We start from the raw sequence: 26,605 nt of genomic DNA, 5'->3' as shown, positions 1-26,605 counted from the left end.
ACAGTTCTGTCAGAAACTGTATTAAATGTCTGTGCAATGCGCACGGATATTGCTCGATTTTCTCGCGATTGACGGCCACAGTCCTGTGGGGTACGTCTCAAACACGCCGGTGCCAATTGAAAGGCTACGGAAATGATTAAGCAATCTTAGATAAGTTTATCAAGCGTTGAGTTTTCTCTCTCGTAATGTAAACAAGGCCACTCGTGATGTAAACTAAAGCCAGGCGGACCACGAGCATAACGGTCATTACTGGACGTGACTCCAGATACCAGCCACCGACTGACGGAAACAGCGCAGAGGATCCAGTGGTTCTGTTTTCTTTATGCAGAATGTGCTCAGTGTGGACTCTTTAATGCCCCGCAGGCTGAGAACGATTTTTTGTCAGAAATGTTCTATGTGGTTTAAAAATACAGACAAAGTGTCAGTTGTTAATGGATGTTTCATCGCCTACATCCAGTGACATGGCGTTCATGAATTTCATTGTCCTCGGGTTGGTTTAGTTGTTATAGTTATTGCAAATGCCTAGTACTTTTGTTTCCGACTACTGTAGTAAATGTTTGCTTTAAATAGGGTACATTTCTCACTTTTAGGCATTCAATTAGACATATTTTCTAAGGTATTGAAGCGTTTTGCTTGGCTGTGTCAGTATGTTGGCAGAAGACGCAACTTTACGCACCTTGTATGTTTTATATTGTTCGCTAGGATGCCAGTAATCTGACCATGTTGTTGGTCCATATGTTGGTTGGATTGAGAGGGAGCACATTTTTTGTTGAATAGTCTCTAATTAAACTTATCAAAATTACAAATTCTGGGTGTGTCGAATGTCACCAGCTTTGAGTTGCTCTAGCCGTGTCATTTTGAGAACTCTCATTGCATCGGATGGCACCTGCTGCCTGTATCACGCTGTGCCTACAGGAGGCTTGCTCTCCGGGAACAGGGTTGAACGAGGAGAGTGGCTCAAACACGCAGCCACGCATGCAACACGCCAAGCAGACACAAGTGGAGTGTTTGATATCAGGATAACTATAAATCATATTGCTGTTTGACCAAGTCATGAAACTTTTTAAAGGTTACGATAATTCAGAACCTGTCCCGAAATGCCATAGAGAAGTGTGGCAAAATGCGTCCAATTGGTTGCAGTCTGGAGCAGAGTTTATATGGTTAAGTCCTCAAACATTTAGATTTTAAATTAAATGGATACATTTTTCTGTTTGAATTGGGCATTCTGCACTAAGCTTGGTTTCTTATTGGTGACAAATATATTTAATTTCTTGCTTTTTGGCTAAATTGCATCTTCCAATGTTGTGATAGCTAGGAGTTGATTATACTTTTGTACAGGGGAAAGATGCGTTTTAATGGCCTCGTAAACATTATTTCATTTGAACATACTTTTTCAATCAGTACCATTTATAAACATTCCGCCTTCATTTTACAGTAATCGGCCTTCTTCTTCTTTCACTCTGAAGTACAGCTATATTCCTTGTGGTATTTGTTCCACTCCCTCCGGAGGATGAAATTGGAACTGTAACCAACAATGCTAATGTTAAGTGGTTCACTGCTCTAGGCAAGTCTTCAGGTCTGAGACAAAGTAACTACACGGCCGTGAGAAACTGGGCCGCGAGTGTGTGTGTGATGTCCATCATGAGCCGTGGCCCCTGGTACGTTTGTTCAGGTGGGCTCCGTTTCCAGACACTGATGTTGCCGTGTGTGTGTGTGTGTGTGTGTGTGCTGAATAAGGTGCTTTTTGTATTCAGGCCTCATAGCCCTAATGCACAGAGGAGAGAAAATATCTGCTTCTACTAGGGTTCCCAGGAGATACCTCGCCTCAGACTGTGTGTGTGTGTGTGTGTGTGTGTGTGTGTGTGTGTGTGTGAGTGAGTTAGCATGTAGTGCATGATGTCTGGTGTTTAGAAGGAGTAATGGTCCGTACTCGTCTGGCTCTCTGCTGCTGTGGATTTATAGGCTGCCTGGTTACCGCCTCTCTCACCTCCAGACCCCCACCCAGACTGCCTGCAGCATGGACATGGACACCATACTGATGTGGAGCACACGCGCGCACATGCGCGCACACACACACACACACAACGTGTAGTATATGTAAATCAGCCACAACCGAGAGACGAAACACAGGGGGGGAACCATTCTCCATCTTCTCCCAAGTAACGATGAAGAGGTGTATCGTAAAGCAATATTGAGCAGCACACACACACACACACACACACACACACATGGACATTTACAATCAGCCTTTAGGGGCTTTTAAACATCCTGCACATCCTTATCCTACCTGCTGCGGTGTGGAATATCCCCACTGAACCATGTTTCACCTTCCTCCACTCCAGCTCAGCTCCCTTTGTCCTGGGTACCTGTCTCCTACCTAGTGTTCAGTCTCCTTACACTCTGTCTCCTACCTAGTGTTCAGTCTCTGTCTCCTACCTAGTGTTCAGTCTCCTTACTCTCTCTGTCTCCTACCTAGTGTTCATTCTCCTTACTCTCTCTGTCTCCTACCTAGTGTTCAGTCACCTTACTCTCTCTGTCTCCTACCTAGTGTTCAGTTACCTTACTCTCTCTGTCTCCTACCTAGTGTTCAGTCTCCTTACACTCTGTCTTCCTACCTAGTGTTCAGTCTCCTTACACTCTGTCTCCTACCTAGTGTTCAGTCTCTGTCTCCTACCTAGTGTTCAGTCTTCTTACTCTCTCTGTCTCCTACCTAGTGTTCAGTCTCCTTACTCTCTCTGTCTCCTACCTAGTGTTCATTCTCCTTACTCTCTCTGTCTCCTACCTAGTGTTCAGTCTCCTTACTCTCTCTGTCTCCTACCTAGTGTTCAGTCACCTTACTCTCTCTGTCTCCTACCTAGTGTTCAGTCTCCTTACACTCTGTCTTCCTACCTAGTGTTCAGTCTCCTTACACTCTGTCTTCCTACCTAGTGTTCAGTCTCCTTACACTCTCTGTCTTCCTACCTAGTGTTCAGTCTCCTTACACTCTCTGTCTTCCTACCTAGTGTTCAGTCTTCTTACTCTCTCTGTCTCCTACCTAGTGTTCAGTCTCCTTACTCTCTCTGTCTCCTACCTAGTGTTCAGTCTCCTTACTCTCTCTGTCTCCTACCTAGTGTTCAGTCTCCTTACTCTCTCTGTCTCCTACCTAGTGTTCAGTCTCCTTACTCTGTCCCATATCTAGTGCTGTTCTTTCTGTAGAGTCTGTGGAGGAAGGAGACCCCTTGCGCCACCTGTCTGTCCTCCGACCCCTTCAGGGAGAGTTAGGGCCGCGGGGCAACCCTTCTACCGGTCGTGCCGGGACAGAGTTTCCGTTTCCTCTGTGATGTCAGGGGGATCTGTCCGTCACACTGGTGTAATTCGGTGGAGGCAGCCCCACAACTCCACGTCTGCCGGACCGCCTCGTATAGTGCCTGGTATTGAGCACGCTCAGTGGTGCGTAGCTGTGGGAGTTTCATTTCATAGCGCGCAATTTACACCCACTCAATACGTTTACTGACACAGACATTGAGTTGGAGGCCTCCAATTTTATTTTAAATTACATTTTATCAGTAAAAACATTTTTTATGTGTTTTGGACAAAGCAGATTTTTAGATACTCCAATCAAATTGAGCTCAGCGAAGGCATACCATCAATGGCCGTGGGAATAAAAAGCCGAATACAACGTTCGTTTTTTGACGACACTCCACTGTCTCTCTCACACACAAACACTCACACACACACACACACACACACAGAAGCACATACTCAGGGCAATGTGTTTGTGAGGGTCAGGGCTCTTGGAACATCTTAGGGCTTGTTTACATTGCAAGAGAATAAAAACTCTAGATGGACTTATCCTAGTTTGTGTAGTCATTTCCCTTGAATTCACACCCGCATTTTCGAGATGTGCCACTCAAGACTGTGGCCGTCCATCATGGGAGAACTGAGCAACATGCGTGCCACGGCACAGAAACATGATGCAGTTCTGACTGAATCGTCTTCCTACTCGCAGAAGTCTGGGAGGGCTCTATCGAAAAGGTGGGTGGCATCTTGAGCAGCCGATATCCGGCGAGTTTACAAAACAAAATAGTCTAGCGTCTTGGGTCTTTTTCGATACGTCTCGGAAAATGTAGCGCAATGTAAACAAATCCTCAGGCCTGACAGACGGAAAATCAGAAAACAAGAGAGGTGTGAGGGGGGGGGGGGGTGAGAGAGGAAGGAGGAGGAGAGGGGGGGGAGAGGAGAGAATGAGACTTGCCAAGAAAGCCTCTTGCGCTGTCCTAAATCAACCACTACAGCATGACTGCAGCTAACCTTGTACGGACAGATATGTCTGAACTGGCACTAACATTTTGAGTGTGTGTGTGTGTGGTTGTGTGTTTGTGTGTGGTTGTGTGTGGGTGTGGGAGGGCGGTACATTTTCACGCAAGTCAAAAGGAAGCAACAGAGGAACAAAAACGTCTGGAGAGCTTGTAAATCGGTTGGATATTGTGTTACACTTACAACTTTAATGCATGTAGGCACATGCCTCTTCATCATTTTATTTTGAAAACAAACTATGAAAAACTTTTTTTTTGCAAGTATGATTGCTTTGCACAATTGATTCTGTGGTAATTGCAATATAAATGCTTGTATTTAATTGAAATGCACATCTGAATTAAAACATCTCTTCATACCCAGGTCTTTAATTTATAACATTTAGATTTTGGTAAGAGGTCATGAATAAAATTTGAATTGACATTCTATAAAATGTCAAAATGTAAGATGATAAAGTTGGGCTCATTAGAAGTGTAAAAAATATTTTTTTATCAACATTATATTTATTTTCGGACCAAAATTTGCACATTAATTTACTAGTGTTTGACACCGATCCAGCCAGTAAACAACAACATACTTTCCATGAAATGTCTTTCCTTTATTTCCATACTGTACAATACTGACTGTATTAACGGCCCGGGAACGCCCAGACGCCAGAGTCCTCACATCACATCCCCGGGCCGGCCAGTGATCGCCTCTCAACTGGGTTTTGGGTCGACAGAAATATTTGTGTTTGCTGTCAGAGCGGAGGAGAGGACAGCGATTTATGTTGGACGCCGGCCCTTTTTTTTGTGTGTGAGCTGTTGCAGCCTTCAGCAGTAAGGGAGAGAAAATGAATACGAAATAACCAGCAGTGTGGGGTGGGGTGGGGGGGGGGGGGGTGTTGGGGGCGGAGAGAGAGAAGGAGCCGTTTGTCTGCTCATTTCAAAGGTAATGATAAGTGAAAGTGTCTTTGGGTGGAAGGTCCGGCCGTACTGGAGTCTCTGTCTCCATCACTCATCAAATCCCCTGTAATAAAACCTCCAGGGTTTCTCTGGTTGTACACTTATCCATTTATTCTCATAAAGCTCTAATTGAATTTGTATGTAATGTCCTGTTTTCTGGATTCGGAGCAGAGTAGTTGTTTCATGTCGAAAGAAACCGCACCGTGCTGGCCCAGACGATAGGTGCCTATATGGAGTGCGTACGGAGTGAGTGATGAAACGAAAGCTTGTCTGTGTTTGACGAGTGTGTGCATGTACATGCCTGCGTGTGTGTGTGTGTGTGTGTGTCTGTCTGTGTGTGAGAGAGAGTACAAGTTAGTATAGATTTTCCGCACTACCACAAGTGTGCTTGTGGCCCTGTGCGTGTGTGTGTGTGTGTGTGTGTGTGTGTGTGTGTGTGTGTGTGTGTGTGTGTGGGGGGGGGTGGGGGTTAGGAGCGTATTACTGGCTGTGCTGTGGTGACAGAGCACAGATGTTCAGGACATTCATTAGATCTGTAGCTGGGCTTTTGGCCTGGTGCAGCACTCCTTTGAGATGTAAACAGTGCAGACAGTCAGTGAAACACACACACACACACACACCTATGTGCGATGTCGGGTGCTGGAATTCCATCTGCTTTGATCGTGTTCCTCTGCCCCTGTGTCTAAACTCTAGGCAAACAGACTCCAGCACTGCATGCTGGGAAGTAGGCTCTTGATGATGAAATTCATCCTTCCTGTTTTTTAAGTTAAGGCGTGAGGCCATGTGAACGTTTAGTTTGTCTACTGTATAGACCATATTCTATAGACCATAATTTCTTCCAGGGAAAAAGCTGATTTGCTCGCACCAGTGAGTTCAACAGAACTTGATGGCTTCCCATTTGCTTTTGCAGAAGTAAAACCATGTGTTAGAAGGCTGAGCCTCTATGCTGTAGTCATTGTAAAGCCAGGTGAAAGGCAGGGCCTCCATTCTACAGTCAGAATATAACCAGGTGGGAGGCGCGGCCTGTACTCAGTGTAATGAGGATCGATGCTGTATTTAGGGTAAAACCAGGTGGACGAATGCGCCTTTCTGATGTACTCTGTGTTTAACCAGGCGAAAAGCAGGGCCTCTCTGCTGCCATCAGGATCTGTGAAGACCTTAGATTACTCTGTGGGGAAATGGGGAACACTTGCTTACTCACAGGACACACATGAATACTGTCACACGCTGACGTGTGACACACACACACGTAATGTACTTGAGAAAGGTTTACAGACAGGCACACCCACACACACGTCTAATACAGTCAGGGATATGCTGTGTAACGAGTCGGGGAAAGCCTAGAATTCAGCAGCGCCATTTCATTCCTTTAGATTGAATTACAGTTTGTTAATCTGATCAAAAATAACATGGACAGCCGTTTGTTTCAAGTTGTTGTTTTTGTTTGTTCTGTTTGTGTTTCAGTTGGAGGTGGGCAGGTGGAGGAAATTATAAATGTTTGCTCCAAAATCTGATTAGTTACAGAGAAGCTGGCAGGTTTTTCCCTTTATTGAACAATGCAGTTATTCATTGAAGCCACTTCCCTTTGACCATTAAGCCTGTGCGAGTGCACGTTTGTGTGTGTGTGTGTGTGTGTGTTCGTGCGTGTCTGTGTACGTGTGCTAGTGTGTGTGCGTGCTGTCTATGCATGTGTGTATTAGTGTGTGCCTTGTTGTGTGTCTAAAATGTTGAGGGTATCGATGAATGGCCACACTCAAAGATCTCTTGTTGATGCTGCTAAAATAAACAGAAAAGGGCCAGGATGTTGTGTTTATTTCTTTGGGCATCCATGCGTTGGGTCTCCATGGTGACGTGGCTAGATTAACAGGAAATTGTAGCAGTTTGGTTCTGCTGTGGTGATTCATTGTGTTTCTGTTTCAGAGGAGAACCGGACTCGTTATTTAAGTTTTCACGGGGCTTGTCGCGTAGATTGGGATCTAAAAAGGGATTCATGAAAGACATGTCCTATCGATCAACTGCACATTTTCAACGTGACATCATTTATTGTTAGCGGATGTCTTCCCATCCCGCCAGTTAATTGTTGATGGGAGCACCTTAGGCAGCCATTACATCTGTGGATGGTTTTACGTGAGATTCCACCGACTTACCCAACTTGTAGGGCAATTTTGCTGTATTCATTGTTTCTGGATTGATGGAAGTTTCAAATGAAACATTCCCGGGATTGCTGGTGGGATACCTAACACCTGCACCAGACCGACCGGGGTTCAAACCCCGGCTCGGCCTCATTCTTGTCCATCCTCTCCGTGTCCCCATATTTACTGCATTTCCTTGCTTCTCCTTCCTCCTGTCCTGTCGTTAAAATATGTAATATCTGGTTTCCATTTACAACACTCCTCTCTTGGCAACATTTAGCACGTTTTTTCATGGGGCATTTGAGACAATTTTACCGTTTTAAAGCTAGTTTTATGCAATGTTACAGTTTTAATGATTGGGCTGAAAGAGATAAAAATATATATATATATTTTTGATAGAAAATTTTCTACACTTCTTTGTTGGGTTGAGAATATTTAGTTTCACTTGGATACATTTTAGGCTGGGTGATATGACCAAAATGTCATATTACCATACGGGCTTTCGGTTATGTTTGTATTGACGTTACTGTAAAGGTTTTATGTAAGTATTGAAGATCTGAGTATGCTTCAGGGGTAGTGAATGTCTTCATGTGCTGGCTAATGGGGCTTTCTGTCTTCAGATGGTTCTATACTATGGAATTAAAATCCAATACATTTGTCAGACTATATTCATACATTTTTGCTTTACGTTTTATATTTTTTCCTAAACTTGTCAGGATTTATTAAGCTGTTGGCGACCAGGGGGGAGAGCAAGTTTCAAGTCTTGCCAACACAAATTCTTGGTAGTCAAACAAGATTTTCCTTTTGTTGTTGCTTATTTCCCTATCACACCGAATTGACTGCATTTGTCCCAAAAACTAAATACACGTAATTATGTTTGGGCACAAGGGGAAAGTGTGGGGACAGTGCAGTACAGTACAAGGCCATGTCCAATCCCTAGATATTTAGATTTCCTTCACGAGGTTGGCTCCTACTCTAAACGGTGTTCACCGTGTTATCATGACCTTGATGGTGGCGCTGTTCATCTCCGCGTTGAAGTAATCTCCCACTCCTCTCTGTGAATGTACGCCCACCATTGGCTGGCACGGGCGCGTTACGGCCTCGCTGCCGAGTGTGCCCGCCCCTCCGTGTTTTGACTCCCTGTAGTTGTTAACGCCGGCGTTGTCTTCTCTCCATAGGAGGATTCACGGCTGTTGCCGGTGTCGCCACTGCAGCTTCACGGCTTCGGACACCTCGGGCCTGCTGGACCACTTCAACACGGCCCACTGCCAGGACTCCTCCTCCGCCTCCTTCCATCCCTCCGCGAGCGTCAACGGCTGCTCTGCCACCACCCCCTCCACCCTCAGCATCAAGGAGGAGAGCAAGGGGGACCTCAAGCTCTACAGCCTGGTCCTGCCGGAGGGCCACGCCGCCGAGGCGGGCCCCGGGGCAGAGGGCGTGAAGAGCGAGTCCCTGGACGTGAAGGAGGCCCAGGGACCCAGGGATAGCCAGGCCCAAGCAGCGGGCCTGGTGTGGGTGCCCAAGGAGCGGGCCGGAGACATCCTGAGGGGAAGTCCCGCCCAGTTCCCCCCGGGCGCGCTCAGTCTGCTCAACGCCGTGGCCGCCTCTCAGGAGCAGCATCACCCGCAGCAGAAGGGGGGTTTGTCGGCACTCAGGGACTCCCCCGGCCTCGTGTTCAGCCTGGCGGGGGTCGACTCCAAGGCCTTCCTGTCAGGACAGCCCCCCGGCGGGGCTGACAAGTCTGGACATCTGACGCAGCAGTACCCCTCGCCCACTGAGGGAAAGGCCGCCAAGGAGGAGTCCCAGTCGCTCCTACGGGTAAGACAACTCTCATCGGCTCCCCTGTGTTTCAGTCGCTCCGGGGGACTGCTGGAGGTCACTGCAGTGTACCCAGCAACAGGCAGTGTGGCAGCCGTTTTGGACCCACCATCCAAAGATGATGAGTGGCGGAGCTCAGGGGTTCTGCCACACTAGATATATCCTCGGTTGTGTTCACCAAACCCGCTCGCCCCCCTTTTTCCTGATGCTCCGTGCCTCGCTCCGTTCCCCCCCCCCCCCCCCGCGCGTTCATGAATCTCCCCGAAGCTGATGTTTGTCGCTCAGTGCACTCATGCCTTTTCGGGTCCTAATGAGGCAAGGCCAAGCCAGCAGAACAGCAGGAAGAACCGCCTCTGGTTTGTTCTGTCGCTCTCTCCGTCTCTGAGCTTTGGCCAGTATAATTGAGATATTGTTACCAGCAACCCTGAGACTCGCAGACAACAAGTTTTAAATCTGTCACACACACACACACACAGGTGCACATTCACACATGCATGCGCACACAAACACGCGTGCACACACTCGCACGCGTACACTCACATGCTTTCACACACCCGCGCCACACCTAAAACCTACTAACTCTGTTCTCTCTCTTCTCCTTTTAATTAGAAGATAAGAATCATATTTTAAGATTGATTGAATCAGTGCGGTTTTTGTCTCACCTGTGTAATGGGCTTTAATATTTCAAATTGTATTAGGATCAGAATTTGCTGTACTCTTCCTGGGTCCTAAAATATGACACACTGATTTGATAATCCTTATGGAAAATGAATAGTTTTTGGAGTTATCTCCAGCTGTCCATCCATTCTGGCACTCTGTCTGCCTTTGGCCAGCGAGGACAGCTGCTTCTTGGAGCCAGTGTTGGTCTTTGACCCCCAGGCTATCGGTCATGTCTTTCATACTGTAGAAGTTTAATAAACAACAACAGAGCATCCATCTTGCAGGACTCGTTCTTCTTCACAATTACTTGGAGACCTGACAGCAGAGAAAACTCTGAGTCGTCATCCTTCACACGCCGTCAGAGAATGAGATTGCAAAGATTAGAAGTGGCGTACGTGTGTCGGTGTGTTTGTGTCTGCGACTGTGTGTGTGTTTTTGAATGTGTTTGTGCGACGGCGTGTGTGTTTTTGTGTGCGCGTGAGCGTACATACGTGCGTGCCTGTCCTGCATTGATACTGCATGGACCTCCTGCAGATTTCCTGAAATCTTAGAGGCTTTATCGCTGGGGATACTTGCCACAAATGGCCCAATTCCGTCAAGCCGCATGCGTTTCAGAAATATCTGCGGAAGGTCTGAGGTAAGACGGGTGCTGTAGGCTAGTCTATTTTAGTTTTTTTTTTTTTTGTGGCGTTACGTGATGTGGATGGAACAGACTACACTGCCTTGTCTGGTGATGATAACAGGAAGACAACGGCCAGACACTGAACTACAACTGAGTTCTGTTTGAAAGGTCTTCTGCAACCCTAAGGTCAGGCGATGGTGTATATTTCATTGTGGATTCAATAGCCCCACTACACGTTCTGTATATTTCATGTCTTGTCGACGTGTGAAAGCGTTTGTTCTCGACGGGGCCCGTGCCAGACTGTTGCTGACGTCGTTTCCTGCTTCCATCTGCTTCACCTCGTACACGTTTCAGTCAACCCCTTTTGACGCAGAGCGTTTGGAAACTGTCAGACACTTGTGGGGAATGCCACATTTCCTGGGAGCTCTCTGTCCAGAAAGCATCGTTGTCTGACGAAAGAAAGTGGCTTAAAAATAAGTATTTATATATATTTATATTGGCTCTCCACATCAGAATTGGGCTCTGTGAATAATGGGCTTTTGTGGGTTATTCAGTCTTAGAACGGGCGATATGTGGAAACGACGTTCACTTTTTCGTTGATATATTTTTTTCTATGTGGATGTGAATAATGGCCTTTTGATTCAGACTCTCCCAGTCTATCTCAGTTGTCTTTGGCATTTCTGGACAGTTCTGGGTTGGCAGCCCCGGGTGCATTGGCAAACGGCCGGCTCGGGTGTGGCACATTTACGCACAGCGGTTAAGTCATTATCCAAGGCGTGTCGACGCAGTGTGTGAAATGATCGGGGCGGGGGCAGAGATTAGACCATAACCTTCAGGAAATTTAGAATCAGAATTTTTCAGGACAGCTCGGTTTTAACGGGTTTGCCTTCTTTTATTTTTTTCCTCTCACGTAGGTCGCCACAATATTTTTTGAGTTACCATGACTTAGCTCATGAGTCATGGCCTATAACTTCGACATGGGAGGGGCTGTAGAAGAACCTGAGAAGGCAGGTTTGTACTGTGCCCCACACAGCTAAGTACTCTGGCTTTCTCAAATCCCGCTCATATTCTCTGTGACACGGGCTGACTTGTGTCTTGAGCTACATATTTTATTTGGGGGAATATACTGTACCTCCTAAGATTGGATAATATAGGGTTTTTGATTGAAGCGTACTTCAGGATTTTGGCAATGGGGCATTTTCACTCGAGTCAGACTAACTCATTAATACCGTTTCATCCCTGTGTCTAGTGTGAAGGAAGTTCAAGTTAGATGTTTACAAGGGACCAGAGACAACACATACTGTATGATGGCCTGGGCAGGTTTCTGATGCTTTATTTTGTTTTGGGATGCTTCGTGATAGTTCCCTCGCAGGGATGTTAGTCTGCTGAAATCCTTTTTGACTTGTCAGTCAGTGCAGTCTTAAAGCCTGGTGTGTTTTACCACAGTTAAACGTGGACTCCGCCTCCCTCCACTAGTCGTCATGGCAGCCATTGGCCCGTAGGCTGTCTTTGGAAGGCCGTGCTGTGCCTGTAATGACTTGAGAGTCAGAGTCCTGACAACAAGCTTCCCCCTGTCTTAGCCAAGCTCAGCCTTGCCACACACACACACACACACACACACGCGCGCGCACACGCTCAAATACCGGCACCCCCATTCACACGCACAGGACACTGGAGACGCACGCGCCCCAAAAAAACGCACGCGCCCCCCAAAATGCACTTTCAGACCGAAACACACAAACAAGCCAGTGTGAAGCGTGTCCCTGAGGTACAGGGATCAGGCACCGTGACATGCAGCCGCTGTGAAGTTCTCGCCTCCTGCTCCTCACTCCTGCTAGTGGTAACGAAGCAGGGAGTGATGTGGTGGTGGCAGACATCCCAGACTGCTGGATCACCATGGGTGGACCTGATCATTACTGTATGTAGCTCAGCTCTTGATCTGCTCCTGTGTTGATCGGTCCTCGTCTCTTTGTGTCTCTCTGTTTGTATCTCTCTCTCGCTCTTTCTGTGTCCCTGCCTCTCTGTGGTTCTACGTGTCTCTCTGTTTTTGTCTCTTTATCTGTCATATGTCTACTGTATGTCTTTCATCTGCCACTATCTATCTATCCATTTGTCTATCAGTCTGTCTGTCTGTCTGTCTGTCCATTTATCTATATCTATCTATCTGTCTGTCTGTCTATCTTTCCGTCTGTCCATCTATCTATCTTTCTGTCTCTATCTATCTGTCTGTCTGTCTATCTGTCTGTCCATCTATCTATCTTTCTGTCTCTATCTATCTGTCTGTCTGTCTGTCTATCTGTCTGTCCATCTATCTATCTGTCTGTCCATCTGTCTGTCTGTCCATCTATCTATCTGTCTGTCTGTCCATCTATCTATCTGTCCGTCCGTCTGTCCATCTATCTCTCTATCTGTCTGTCTGTCTATCTGTCCGTCCGTCTGTCTGTCCATCTATCTATCTATCTGTCTGTCCCTCTGTCCATCCGTCCATCTATCTGTCCGTCCGTCTGTCCATCTATCTATCTATCTATCTGTCTGTCTGTCTGTCTGTCTATCTGTCTGTCTATCTACTCTGAATCTTGTCTTTCTCATCTTCCTTGTTTTACTCTCACACTTTCTCTCTCACTATCTGGTGTTGAACGATTTTCCCCCACCAGCCTCATAATGGCAGGTGTGTAATGTGTTTGTGTCGGTGTGTGTGTGTCTGGGTGTTCGTGTGTGTGTGTGTGTGTGTGTGAGTGTGTTTGTCAAATTGTTTGGTACTTGATCAAACATGGCCAACTTTTGTTAAAGACCTCAGGTCTCTCAAGGGGTCTCTCATGCTTAGGGAATTTTTTGTTGGTGATCAATTGTCACACAAATAATTGTGATTAATGATATTTTTAATCGTATGCCACTATTATCGTGTAAGGATAATAATACTGTAATAATACACCTGGTGATGTGGAGATCACCTTTCTGGAGTAAATCCCACAATTCGGCTCCTGCAAATAATTGCTTGAGTTGGCTTAAAACAACAATGCGTGCAGGGCGGTGCAGTTATATTTGGCTTTGGAACTACCACTGAATCCATGTTGTTAACAACTGCTCTGTTAAAAATGCAACTGCAAAGCAATGACTGTTAAATGTTCCTGCGCATCGTGACATTTCACCTCTCGTTCTGCTCCACATATTTTCATAGGCTAGTTATTTGAAATGGCTCATTCTAAAACTATTATGTAGGCCTTCCTAATGTAGCAAAACATGTTTGAACGCTCATTTGATTAGTTCAGTTAAACATTTATGAGGGCGATTCATTATATTTTCAAATGTAGGCCTAAATATGCAATGGGACAACAGATATTTCTATATATGCATTTTAATGCATGTTAGATAATGTTGATTGAAATGACTAAATTCGACTTAAAATTTTAGTAAAAATATTTTACACATACTTGTGTGTGGTTTTCTTTTGTCAATCAGAGTAGATACGACAAACAGGCGACTGAAACGCATTTTGTCTATTAACTAATAATGTTGCGATATTGCATAACAATTGCAGTTGCATTGCAAAGCAGTTCTAAACTGGGTTTAAACATACTGAAATTAAGAAGCAAATTGCTTTGAGTAAATGACTTGTGCCTATACATTTCTGCAGAGCTGTCAAACGCTCTGCTGCATCCCTGGGCTAGACGTCCTACCTGACTAAAATTGACATGTTTCGCAAGGTGTTTGTTGAGACGTTTCTAACAATGGCATTAAACTCCCTGATTCAGATTGGAAACATGATTTTGGAATCTGAATATTGTGCAAAAAGATCATCGCCATAAATATCATTGCGATCTGACTCAAATAACCAGGCAGTTATGTAATAAATGCGACAGCCCTAGACCACAGACCATGCCCAAATATTGCCACCGATGTTGAAGACGATGATTGGGTGGGGGATGGACTGAGCTGGTTAGCTGCTGTGTGCTTTGCCTTGTGTTTGACTACTACATTTATGACTATTTTCTGCACTTGCACTGATTATCACTGCTCATCTCCGATATTTGGACATCTAGATTTGACTTGACACTGACACCAACTCATCTCAAACGTCTCTAAACTAGTTGAATGTAGGCCCACCTATGTTGGTCTCTTGCGGTGAAATTTCCCTTTCACTTTTGCAGGAGAAAACGTCTTGCACAGGAGTGGAGGATAGCATTAAAGTAATGACTGTTTGTCAGGGACGCGATCCGAATGATTTTTGATCCAACCCCCGCAATGCTGCCAAGGGCCATTCCTCCACAGTATGTTTGATCCAGCTTTGTTCTTAGATTGTCTGCATATCCCAGAAGCATTGGCAAAGACTAAAATTACTCTTCTAACGCTAGGCAATGATTCCTTCACAAAGTCAGGGCTACAATTTGCAGATAGAAGGTTGTGGGTGTGTATGTGTATGTGTGTGGTGGGGTTAGGGTAAGGCTTATGTTAAGGTTTAGGGGTAGAATTAGGGTTAGTGGGTTTAATGGGTGAATTATTTTTTTATCCCTAAAACGTCCTCACAAGTATAGTAAAAAGTGTGTGTAAAAGCAGTGTGTATTTTACTGAGAGGAGGGGCATCTTGGTTAAACGAATCGACCGGAGTTAGGGGAGTTGGAGTACACTGTCAGGAAAGAGCGTCACAATGAATTGTGTGTCTGTCTGTGTGTGTGTGTGTCTGTGTGTGTGTGTTGGGGGGTCTTGGAAGAATGAAAGAAATGCTAGCGTGTTAGTCCTGACTTTTGCAGTCTGGAAAGAGGGTTTTGGAGGCACAAAGCATCCCAGTTCTTTTTACTTTCTTTGGGACAGGGGCAAATACAGCAGAGAGTTGCCGTCAGATGGCCGGACTGGACGCTGGCTGCTATTGCACTCTGAAAAAAAGAAAAGGTTTTAGAGGGGGTTTGTTATTTAAAGAGTTCTTGGAGGAACATTCAAGTAAAGTTTCGTAACAAAAAAAATCCCTTTTACATTTTTAGAGTTCCCTACTAGTGTTAATGAACAACCAATCCTAGAACCATTTCGTTTTGCTAGGGTAGATGGAAAAGGAGAGTGTGGGAGTTTTCTACTCTCATGTTCTCCTGGGAGAACAAGAGACAGCTACATAGAACGAGAGAGAGCGCGAGAGAGTTATACAAGGAGGAAGACAGAGGGGTGGGTTGAACAAACGTACAAACAAGAACCAGCTGTGCTTCACAACAACTGAACGCAAACAGCAGCCACCTAGTTTGCCCCCCCTCCCCCGCAGTACGTTTCCTCTCGTGTCAGACATGCCCCCAGGACTGGGGTGCAGACGTTAGCAGCGGCTGTTAGCATAGTTGACACACGCAACCAGTTGAGCTGGGTAGGATCGCTAATATACTAGATGTCTATTGGTGATTCGCGCCGGTGTGCCGACATCGGGATTTGTCAATGGCCACAGCCTGTGCTCAGTGTGTCTGGGATCACACAGTGCCCGCGAATGCAGAGGGATGATTGCTTCATGTGAAGGATGGCCATACGCCATGGTTGATGTGAGGTGAAACAGAAGTATAGACTGGACAGGTGATGGGCTGGGCTGGGCTGGGGGCATAGCCACTGGCACTGGCTGAGGGATGAGGATGGAATTAGTAGGGAAGGAGGTTAGGATAGGATAGGTTAGGTTACTGTGACTCCCCACCCGATCCATGCTGTTACTGTGACTCCCCACCCGATCCATGCTGTTACTGTGACTCCCCACCCGATCCATGCTGTTACTGTGACTCCCCACCCGATCCATGCTGTTACTGTGACTCCCCACCCGATCCATGCTGTTACTGTGACTCCCCACCCGATCCATGCTGTTACTGTGACTCCCCGCCCGATCCATGCTGTTACTGTGACTCCCCGCCCAATCCATGCTGTTACTGTGACTCCCCACCCGATCCATGCTGTTACTGTGACTCCCCACCCGAACCATGCTGTTACTGTGACTCCCCACCCGAACCATGCTGTTACTGTGACTCCCCACCCGAACCATGCTGTTACTGTGACTCCCCACCCGATCCATGCTGTTACTGTGACTCCCCACCCGATCCATGCTGTTACTGTGACTCCCCACCCGATCCATGCTGTTACTGTGACTCCCCACCCGAACCATGCTGTTACTGTGACTCCCCACCCGAACCATGCTGTTACTGTGACTCCCCACCCGAACCATGCAGTTGCTGCTCTCTTCAACAGCTGGCTAAGTTCGGGACGACACGGGATCCGGCAGACACAATGGCCCTCTAAGGAGAGGTCTTCCTTGTGCTCAGACTATTCCATGGACCCTCATGAATCTACCGCGAGGCATACCGGTGAATGACTTCCTCTTACCATGCATCACAACATCCATAAACTGCCTGGTAAAATGAATAAACCAGCACATTAACCCAAAGGCAGGGCATGGCTGTGTATACGCAATCACTTGTGCATTATGAGGCAGGCTAATGTCTGAAGGAGGGTGGTGTATGGTGAAAACGAGATGGGGGATGGTGTCGTTGGCCAGGAAAGACCTTTTATTCAATGGCTCCACTTAAGATAAATGCTAAGTGTTTAAGTGTGTCAGGTTTCCTGCTTTCATGCAAAGCTTTTATTCATTTAAAAATATGTGCCATAGCGTGGGCCAGTATAAATTAAAAGAATTATGATGCAGCTGGACTTTCGGCCTCTTTGGGGGGGTTCTACGCTATAATTATCTTACAGAACACAATTTCATTTAAATAACATTATTATAAAATGTAAATGCAATTTTCAATTCAAACTAGCAGTGAGTTACTCTCGGTGTGCCGTTAGGCGAAAATACCTGCTTTCACCAGACCCCTGACCTGGACGGCGTGTTAACTCACTGATGTGGCTGTTCACCTGGAAACTGATGTGGCACCTTCCATCCAACAAGAGCTGTTACTGGTGATAGCAGAATTTTGTCGGTGCCAGTCTGAGATGTTTCTAGTTGCTTTCCAACAACATTCGTGCAGACTTCATAGGTCCCAACTAATTCCACTGCGCCACACACTGAGCTGGTCTTCGGACCTCGCTGTCAGGGCAATGAACCGGGTAACCTGGTGAAGGAACCTTGCAACCATTTACTCCGTACAAACTGTGGCTACGACGCAAATCTGGCCGCCAGTTAGTGTTCATCTAGACAAAAGTGGCGTGGTATGAAACCGTCGGTGGAATGTCAGGAAAGTAGATCTCATTGCAATAGGCCGCTAAGCCAATAACTAGTCTCCTAGTCTCCAGTAAAATTGGTCTCCTCGCAATGACACTATCGGACTAATAAATCACCGTGATAAATGTTAATGGTAGTGATTTATTAGACACAACGTGGTGTTTTAAACCGTCTCAACTGTAGGTGCCCGGGTAGGAGTCGTGTGACTCAGGTAAGACGCTGTGATCTACAGGATCGAATAAAGGAGATCAGTCATGATGATGATTATGCTAACGTTTTCCGTACAGCACTCTGCCTGCCTGGTGACATTCTCTGTTGTGTTCTGTGGCCTTTATGCAGAGGGAGGGAACACCACAACAAAGAAGAGGGCGTTTCCTGTCATTAGCTTCCCATACAAACTAGAATAGGTAGATCATCCCTGCAAATGATGAAGTGTCACTTGGACAACTAGGTGTTGTCCCGAATGGCACCATATGGCCGCTGTAGAGGCTTCATAGGTCCCTTATCGAAGTAGTGCACTCACTGGGAGATAGGGGCCAATTTAGGATGCTTCTTTACTGTGTTATCTATGTACTTAGTCAGGCGTTTCTGAATGCTGTTGAGTCCACAGTGTTCTTCCCTGAGACCTGTTGACATTTTGAGTGCTTGCACTGTTAATATGATGTCCGGTAACTGTGTCCTTGTCGTTTCTTCCCGTTGCAGGTGTGAATAGGCATACAGTTTTTCAACTGTTATTTCATAACACAACGCTTAGCAAAAAAAATAAAAAATACTCTGGGATTGAGCAGTAACACTGTGTTCCAGCGATGTGAAATGCTGGCAAACTGAAAGATAGCCTCTCGCCCTTCATTCAAGGGAAGAGCAACACAAGCTGTTTCTGCTCCCCCTACATGTAAAGGTAATTCCACACACGTCATTATAACTGTAGTGTTATTGGTTTTCACAGCGTGGCTGTGTTGCAATTTGGCCTGGAGACTGAGTCCCCCTAGTTGTCATCTTAACCCGGCTATAAACAGACGAGAGTAGAGTGGTGCTTTAGCGTTTCACCTCTTGCGCACTACTTAACGCTAAGGGGGTTGTTCAGTCCTTTGAATTCTATTTTAAGGCGCTGCATTTTACCCTGAGCACGAAATTAGTTTAGATGGGTCAGCAGCTTACAAACGAAAGTGGGTGTGTAGCAAGTACAATATAAATCAGTTATGGCTGAAAGAGTGGTCGCTGTAAACAAAACGTTGACTTAAAAGCAGATACAAAATGAATTTCATTAACCTTGTCATAGCATATATATCCCCATGCTGAGTATAATTATATTCAGTGACAGCGGCTTTGATAAGTCTCTGCTGTAGGTTGCGGTGACTGTAATGTATTGAATTACTCCTAGAATCTTTCCTTAATATATTTCATTTTCTTTACTTTCTTTTTTTTTTTTTTTGCGTTGTTTCCTCCTTCTTCTTATTTCAATCTCTAGTTCTTCCCCCGAGGGGGAATTCGGCTCGACGGCACAAATCTATTTCTCCCCTTGGTGAAGCACTGGAATAATAATCATGGAAGGCCCCCATGTTCTTTGAGAGACTATTGAAAAGGAAAGCATCATGGGATGGATATTGTTTTATATAACCAATATCCCTGCTTGGGTAATTATAGATGACCCACCAATGTGCCCCTTTTATACACAGGTCCTACCTGCCCTCTGCCCTCTGACCCTCGGGTCTTCTCAGCTGCCAAGCTTCTCAGCTGCTGGGCCTCAGAACAAGCAGCAACATGTACATCTGTACGGCCTTGTTAATGCTGACAGACGCTTGCTTAATGGAACTCGGCACAGGATCACAGTCCCTAGCAGGTATTGGCGTGGTTTTAAGCGCATCAGATCTTTGATGCATTGTGGGAAAATTGTGAGACAGACGGACAGATCTGTAGACATGGCGCTAGGTGATTTGTTGTATTTTGGCAGTTGCTTTCGCTGTTGGCGGCAGTGTTGAACAAACTCATTGCTCAACCAGCAGAACCTCAGAACAGGTTGACTAGCTGACCAGGCCCCGTTATGGCCATTGCTTACCGTCATTATCCCTAACAGATGTGTTTACAATTCCACTCAAGGTTTTCACCAATCGCTGCTCACGGTCTTAGTTCAGGCAGAGAAATACCTGCCTGCACAGGCCGTATTGCTAACCAGTCTTGTTAGAGTTGTTCTCAAGTTCTTTATTCTTAGAACAAGAGTCTGTGAACGAGGACCATGAAGGATTCTTTGACTGTCCCTGTAGGAGAACGGTTTCTCTTAAACAAAATAAGTTCTCTAACAGCGTAGCACTCCTCATAGTATTGTCAGAACCGGCAGCAAAACAGACACCTACGTATATTTACTTGTTATTGCTAACAGATGTTTTGGGACTTCTACTCGGTGGGCCCCACCACTCACCCCACACACCCTCTGAACAGGCAGCGAAATGGGCACCTATCACGTTATCCTGGACATGTATTGCTTATGCGTGTTTTTCGGCTTGTTTTCAGGGGTCCTAGGCATCTCTGCTCAGCCACAAGAAGCAGGGTGTTTCCCTTCTCCGCATGTCCTCATTCTCTGTCTGTTTCAGGTCTAATAATACACATGAAAGTCCTGGTAGTATGAATGAAATCAACATCCGGGCTCTTTGTGGGCTGTCTATGGCTCGGTCATAAATGGCACACTGTAATCTACCTAGTGCCCTACATTTGGATGTAGACCTTGGTGCTCCTGGTGCCCTATCCACGGAACAGTCAGGTTGCCATTTCGGAGACAGCCTATGACTCAAGCAATCTGTTGGCTCTATCAACATGTCCCCTTGTGGGCGTGGGATTGGCTGGCGTAAGTGGGGGTGTGTGTGTGTGTGTGTGTACGCGTGCGCGCGCGCGGGTATGTGCTTTTCCATGTGGAGGACCATGGCCTGTCTATTTTCCTTTTGTGATAATAAGCTAAGCTGACATTAAGTTAGATCCATCCGGGATCGGTAAAGGTAATTATATGGTGTCAGCTTGGTTGTGTTGCCCTGGTGTTTGGTTATAAGACCCACGTCAGACTAGCGTCTAACCCGCAGGGAGGGATTTCCTTCTGGGTAGACTGGTCAGAGGACCACCTTGGGAGTCCTGGGTCTTTGCTCGTACAGCGCGGGTCCATAACACGCCTCAGACCGAACACGCCCTACTCTCATGGGGGCCGGGCCATTTTGACTTTCACTGCAGTTCACAGTCTACGTCAACCCTTCGTTTCCGCTTTCGGTTCTTACCACCCTACTGCTTTTGTTTGTTAGATGCCGGTGCTGCTTAGCAACATGGCCACGGCTGCACTGAGTTTGTACATTTAGGGACGCAAAAGCGTTTACCTTTTTTTTTTTCTTTTTTTTTCTTTAGTGCCATAAGTGGGTTTGATGGGTTTGCCAGGGGTGGCCTTACTGGGCTGTGTGTGCACAAGTTCGCTGACGTTCAGTTTTAGATCCTTTGTCCAGGTCACCCGAATGTCGAATTTGTGCTTCCCCCGAAAACCTAACAGGTTCAAGCTCTGGGTGCAGTAAACTGAGCCAGAGGCAGCGGCTTACTCCAGTCAGACATTGTTGAATAGGTTATTGTTCAAGTTACAGTGCCTTGCAAAAGTTTTCAGACCCCCCGACCAATTCTGTCATATTACTTAATCACAAATGGTACGTTGAAATGCTGTTCTGTTTGAAATGTTAAATGTCTCATACCATGGTTATAAGTCTGACCTACCATGGTTATAAGTCTGACCTACCATGGTTATAAGTCTGACCTACCATGGTTATAAGTCTGACCTACCATGGTTATAAGTCTGACCTACCATGGTTATAAGTCTGACCTACCATGGTTATAAGTCTGACCTACCATGGTTATAAGTCTGACCTACCATGGTTATAAGTCTGACCTACCATGGTTATAAGTCTGACCTACCATGGTTATAAGTCTGATCTACCATGGTTATAAGTCTGATCTACCATGGTTATAAGTCTGACCTACCATGGTTATAAGTCTGACCTACCATGGTTATAAGTCTGACCTACCATGGTTATAAGTCTGATCTACCATGGTTATAAGTCTGATCTACCATGGTTATAAGTCTGATCTACCATGGTTATAAGTCTGATCTACCATGGTTATAAGTCTCCTATACCATGGTTAGAAGTCTGATCTACCATGGTTATTCGGCTCATGTACCATAACACAGAACCTCTAACCATGCGGATTGACTGTAGTCCAAAATAGATGAAACACAAGCGTTTGTCCACAGTGCATCAGAATTCAACAGTGAGATCTTATTGATGTGTGTACCTGGGTTTGTCCCCTCTCTCCTTTCATCTCCTCTCCCTCAGCTCTCCCTCACCTCTCCCGCTCCTCTCCCTCACCTCTCCCGCTCCTCTCATATCACCCGGCTGTCCTGACAGGGGAGGTGATGCTGCCAAAGTGGCCCTGTGGAGCACAGATTAGATAGTGCCAATGCCTGAGTGAGGCAGGCTGGGGGAACTGTGTCTGTGTGTGTGTGAGTGACGGAGTGTGTGTGTGTGTGTGTGTGTGTTGTAGTGCTTGTGAGACAGATACTGAGAGGGTGAGAGACACAGCCAGTCTTAATGTAGTCCTCAGGAGCCCTGTCACAACCCCTTGCCTGCACCCTGGCTACAAATCGAAACCTGCTCCACCGACAACAAGGCTTTCAGCTGGCAGCCACTGCTTCACCTCCACACTATACCTGTGTGTGTGTGTGTGTTTGTGTGTGCGCGTGCATCTGTGCATGCTTGCAATCAGGTGTGTGTTTGTGTGCCTGTGTGTGTGTGTGTGTGTGTGCGTGTGTGTGTTTTCTGTAGTCACAACTGTGTTTTCACAACTGTGTTTTCGTCTGCATGACCCCATGTTAAAATGTTGCATAAATATATTGTTAACAGGCATGTTTTGTAGTCAGTCACTTTTCCTCTCTTTCACACTCCATACACCTTTCCCTCACTCTCTCTTTCCTTCTCCCTCGCTCCCTCTGTCTTCTCCCGTACTCCCCCTGTCCCCCACCATGTTCTGTTTACCCAGCAGTCTGTGTTTGTTTTAGGTCTTTGTGCTTGTAAAACTATAATTGTGAGCATTCAAATATGTGTCAGTGTTTGTTTTCTCTCCACGCATAAGCTGCTCTATTTCAATGCTCTATCGCTTAGTGTTGAGCCAACACATCTCAAACAGGATGGGAAAAGTCCACCTCCTCCGCAACCTGCAGCTGAATTCCATAACCGAGTGCCACATTTTACGGGCAGAAAAACAGGGAGGCAGAAAGAGAGTGAGGGGGCAGATGAACAGAGGAGGCTGGTGTTAGGACAGGGTGGGGGGGAGGAGCACATGCCACTGAGCGCTAGATCTGGGTTCGGGGTTAGTGGCAGGGTTAAGGCTTTGACATGGGCTAAGGTTTGGGCTAAAGCGTGGGCTGAGGCCCAGGGCTGGTCATGACGGGCCGGGGCGGAGGAACGATGACCTCAGCAGTGTGCTGTCTGAGTCTGCCGGGGCCGTGGCGGTGGAACACAGTGGTGCACTTCAACCGCGCGCCTTCCAGGACGCCACTGTTTATTTTCGTCTGTGGGCTGATGGGAAATGTGACTGCTGCAGAAACAAACTGACACCCCGGTGGAACGGCCCAGGGCCAGGCACCCAGGGCCAGGGACGGGCTGAGCCGAAGTGGCCGGGGGACGGGGGGGACGGGGGGGGGGACGGGGGTGTGGGGGGGGGGGGGTGGTGGGTGGTGTGTGGTGGTACGATGGAAAAGATGGCCAGTGCGTGACCAATGTGAGCTGCGCCTGTACTTCCAGGCCATAATGTTCAGACTGTGTTGTTTTTTTTTTTCTTCCAGAAGAGACATAATCAGAAGGTTATGCGGTCCGGCTCTCATGCCCGTATGCCACATGAAGAAAAAAAAAACGCCCGCCTCTTTTTTTATGAGTCTGTCATTGGCACCGCTCTGTAGCTTCATTGTCCGTGTCATTTGTCTGGTCCGTGGACGCTTGTAGCCGTCACTGCTTGTCATATTTTTGTTTTAAAGTAGATACCACGGCTTCTATTTCTGTATGCCACCAGTGTCCTTTGTGTTCTTTTGTTTGTGCAATGTGCTTTAAAGGGAACCGGCAACCATATCGTTTCCGAGTTCACATGTTAACTCCCTCCACCCACTCCCGTTGAGACGCTCTGTAAACGAGGTGGGGACGTACCCCAGCCCTGCCATGATAATCGGCCCAGTCTGTTTTCACTCACTTAAACCTTTATAACTATTATAAACGTCAGTGAGAATAAAACTCTATGACCCAACCTCATTATGTATTATTTACATTTCAACCAAAGCAAAACGATAAAGTATAAATAAAGTAACATTATATTGGTCAGGGGGTTTTGCTTTTGCCAAATAAGAACCATACTGTTACATGTCACCTCAGACCATAACTCAGTCTGTGACTGACTTCTATTTCTACGTTTGGGATTATTTTCATTCTTTAATTGTTATACAATGCTCTGTGTCAAATGTTGAGTCACTCGTTAAATTAAATTGGCTCGTAGGGGACATTGTAATATCTCTGCCACTTTCAGTCTGGCGGCCCCCGCGTGACATTTTTGGTGGAGTCAAACGGACTGGAAGATTATGGGGTTTCAGGAGAAGATGGAAGTATCCTAGATCGCGGCAAACGTGCAGTGTAAATATATTGCCAGACAAATACTGCACACCTCTACGACGTGACAGCGCCCAAGGCTGAAGTCAGAGTGACTTCAGCTGCTGATGGCTATTGAATTGTGTTGATGGGTTTATCACCTAGATTTCAAAATGGGATTTGTCAGAGCTTATCATGGAAAGTTTTTTGCCATAACGAAATACCTTCCGTCAATACGTTTTGCCATTAATGTCACCCGCTCCGCTCCCCTCGTGCCGTGTCACCGCCCTGCAAAGAACAAGTTGGCCTGATTGTGCCGATCATGACTGATCATTCTGGCCTCTATCAGCTTATAGAGCAACTGCATTCCACTGATTTGTCTGTGTTGTATATCTTGCTCGTTAAGAAGGCCATGACATGTGGCCAAACAAGGTTTGTCTTTGATGTGTAGTTTAATGTTGGTGTCTCATTGTGTGGCAGGAATACACCCAAATCTCCTAATCTGACAACTCCTTGGGTGTGTACTTGCCATACTAAGAGACACCCACATTAAACCACACCTCCAAAGCACATCTTGTTTGGACATGTCATGGCTCCTGAATTTCTTAATAATCAAGAACTTAAACAAGGTCACATCAGTTTAGTGCAGTCATTCTTTAAGTAGCTAGCTAGCTAGCTACTCAGGTAGGGATAATTAGCTGTTATTTCATAGCTTTGCCTGTTCCTTTCGGTTGCCTGCTACTAGTATATAAGCAGACAAACGTTTGTCAATTCTCTTGCTAGCATTAACTAGCTAACTTAGTTACTATAGACTCATGTCAGACTTGCAGCTGGAATGAGAACAAACACATTTTTTTAGTTACACAGTAATCCTTCTAAATACGTGCCCAGTAGTTACTAATGCCACTTTTCCACTCCAGGTTCATGTTGGTTTCTGTCGTGAGATTCACGGTTCTGTCAGTTTTTCCATTTGCGTACGGCCCGGCTCAAACTAAAGCCTGTACAGTAACTAGACATTAGCTTATTTTTATCTGTGAAAGGTTCCGTAACCTGACAGAAAATAAAAATACATCAAATGTCACACTGCCTCTTTGTAGAAACTCAATGGACTGGACTGTACTTGTACTTGGGAGGAGTTTAAATAGGTGTCCTTTGCTATCAGAGTTGACATTTTCTTAGGTAGGCACAGGTTGGCTGCTAAGATGAACAGATTCTCAACCGGAAGTTTGACGTCATCTGCACTCAGCGCGCTTACGTTGATTGTTTAATATTTATTAAGCGTTGTTATTAGGTCAACAGTGTAGAGTCATGAGGAATACTGACATTTGATTCACTGTATTCATTGTTTTTCATGAACTCATGGAACCACACTCGGTGTGTGCAGATGACTCAATGAAAACATTGGAAAAAAAAGTATTTGTACTGTCTGGTGAAAAGAATAAATTTTAACAACTTTTTTAGATGGCACATTCAAACACCCACCTTGGTGTGTAGAGTCTATACAAATCATACACATGCCTACATACACTATGTGATATTCAATGATCAGAATATTTAATACCTTTAACCAGCAAGTCTAGCCATCCCTGAATGTTAGATTAGTTGTTTAGTTGTGGGAGCGTTCATTCCAGTTTTTTTTTGGTTAGGGCTCCGTTGACATTTTCATATATATATTTTTTTATTGACTACAGTGAACGATTTTGCCACCTCCAACGAAGTGGATATTAGTAAATTGCCAAAGGTTTAGAACACCATTTAAGCCAAACGGATATCTTAGCACCTGTTGAGTCGAAAAAGACATGATATTGCTTCTCTGTGTTATCAGGCACTGAATAATTATTTTCAAATCCAATTCCAATGTGGTCACTCCGCCAGCTCAGGTCCTAACCCCCTCCATTACATTTGCAACCTGGAGTTGAGCTGTAACTAGCTGCAGAGATCTCTTGTCACCTGGTCACTTCTTTCTGCATAATGTTCACCACACAGCGGTTTATTGGCCATCAGGTCTGTCCTGTTAGCGGTTACCGTGGAAACAGATTTGTTTACACTGCTCTCAGAGTGGAACTGCAATGGTCTCTTTGAGAGCGTGACACAGCCTTTGTACAGTGCACCCAGTCTTACCCAAGCCCCTTTCCTCGTCCTCTCCTGTCATTGTTTTAAGTTTAACATTGACAGACTGAGGGAAAAGTAAGATACTTTTTTTTTTAGGGTTGTCGTTTAAAAAATAAAATAAAAACCTTTTCATTGTCATTATTGAAACATGAAAGTATTTCAGAAATGAGCATAGCTGAATCTGGGCTGACAGCACGTCACTAAAGATA

At 45.8% G+C, this 26,605-nt stretch overlaps 1 protein-coding gene across 3 annotated transcripts in view; it reads left to right on the top strand.

Annotated features, from left to right (window-relative positions):
* trps1 (trichorhinophalangeal syndrome I) overlaps window positions 1-26,605 on the top strand; it is a 118,464-nt gene that overhangs the window by 45,868 nt on the left and 45,991 nt on the right. For all 3 annotated transcript variants that reach the window (XM_013135602.4, XM_013135604.4, XM_013135603.4), the window contains exon 5: window positions 8,548-9,187. In XM_013135602.4, coding sequence (XP_012991056.2) covers window positions 8,548-9,187 — 640 coding nt within the window. The remainder of the gene's footprint in view (window positions 1-8,547; window positions 9,188-26,605) is intronic.

The sequence above is a fragment of the Esox lucius genome, chromosome 10 (assembly GCF_011004845.1).
Source record: "Esox lucius isolate fEsoLuc1 chromosome 10, fEsoLuc1.pri, whole genome shotgun sequence".
Classification (NCBI taxonomy): Eukaryota; Metazoa; Chordata; class Actinopteri; order Esociformes; family Esocidae; genus Esox; species Esox lucius.
This window is presented reverse-complemented; position numbering and strand designations above follow the sequence as displayed.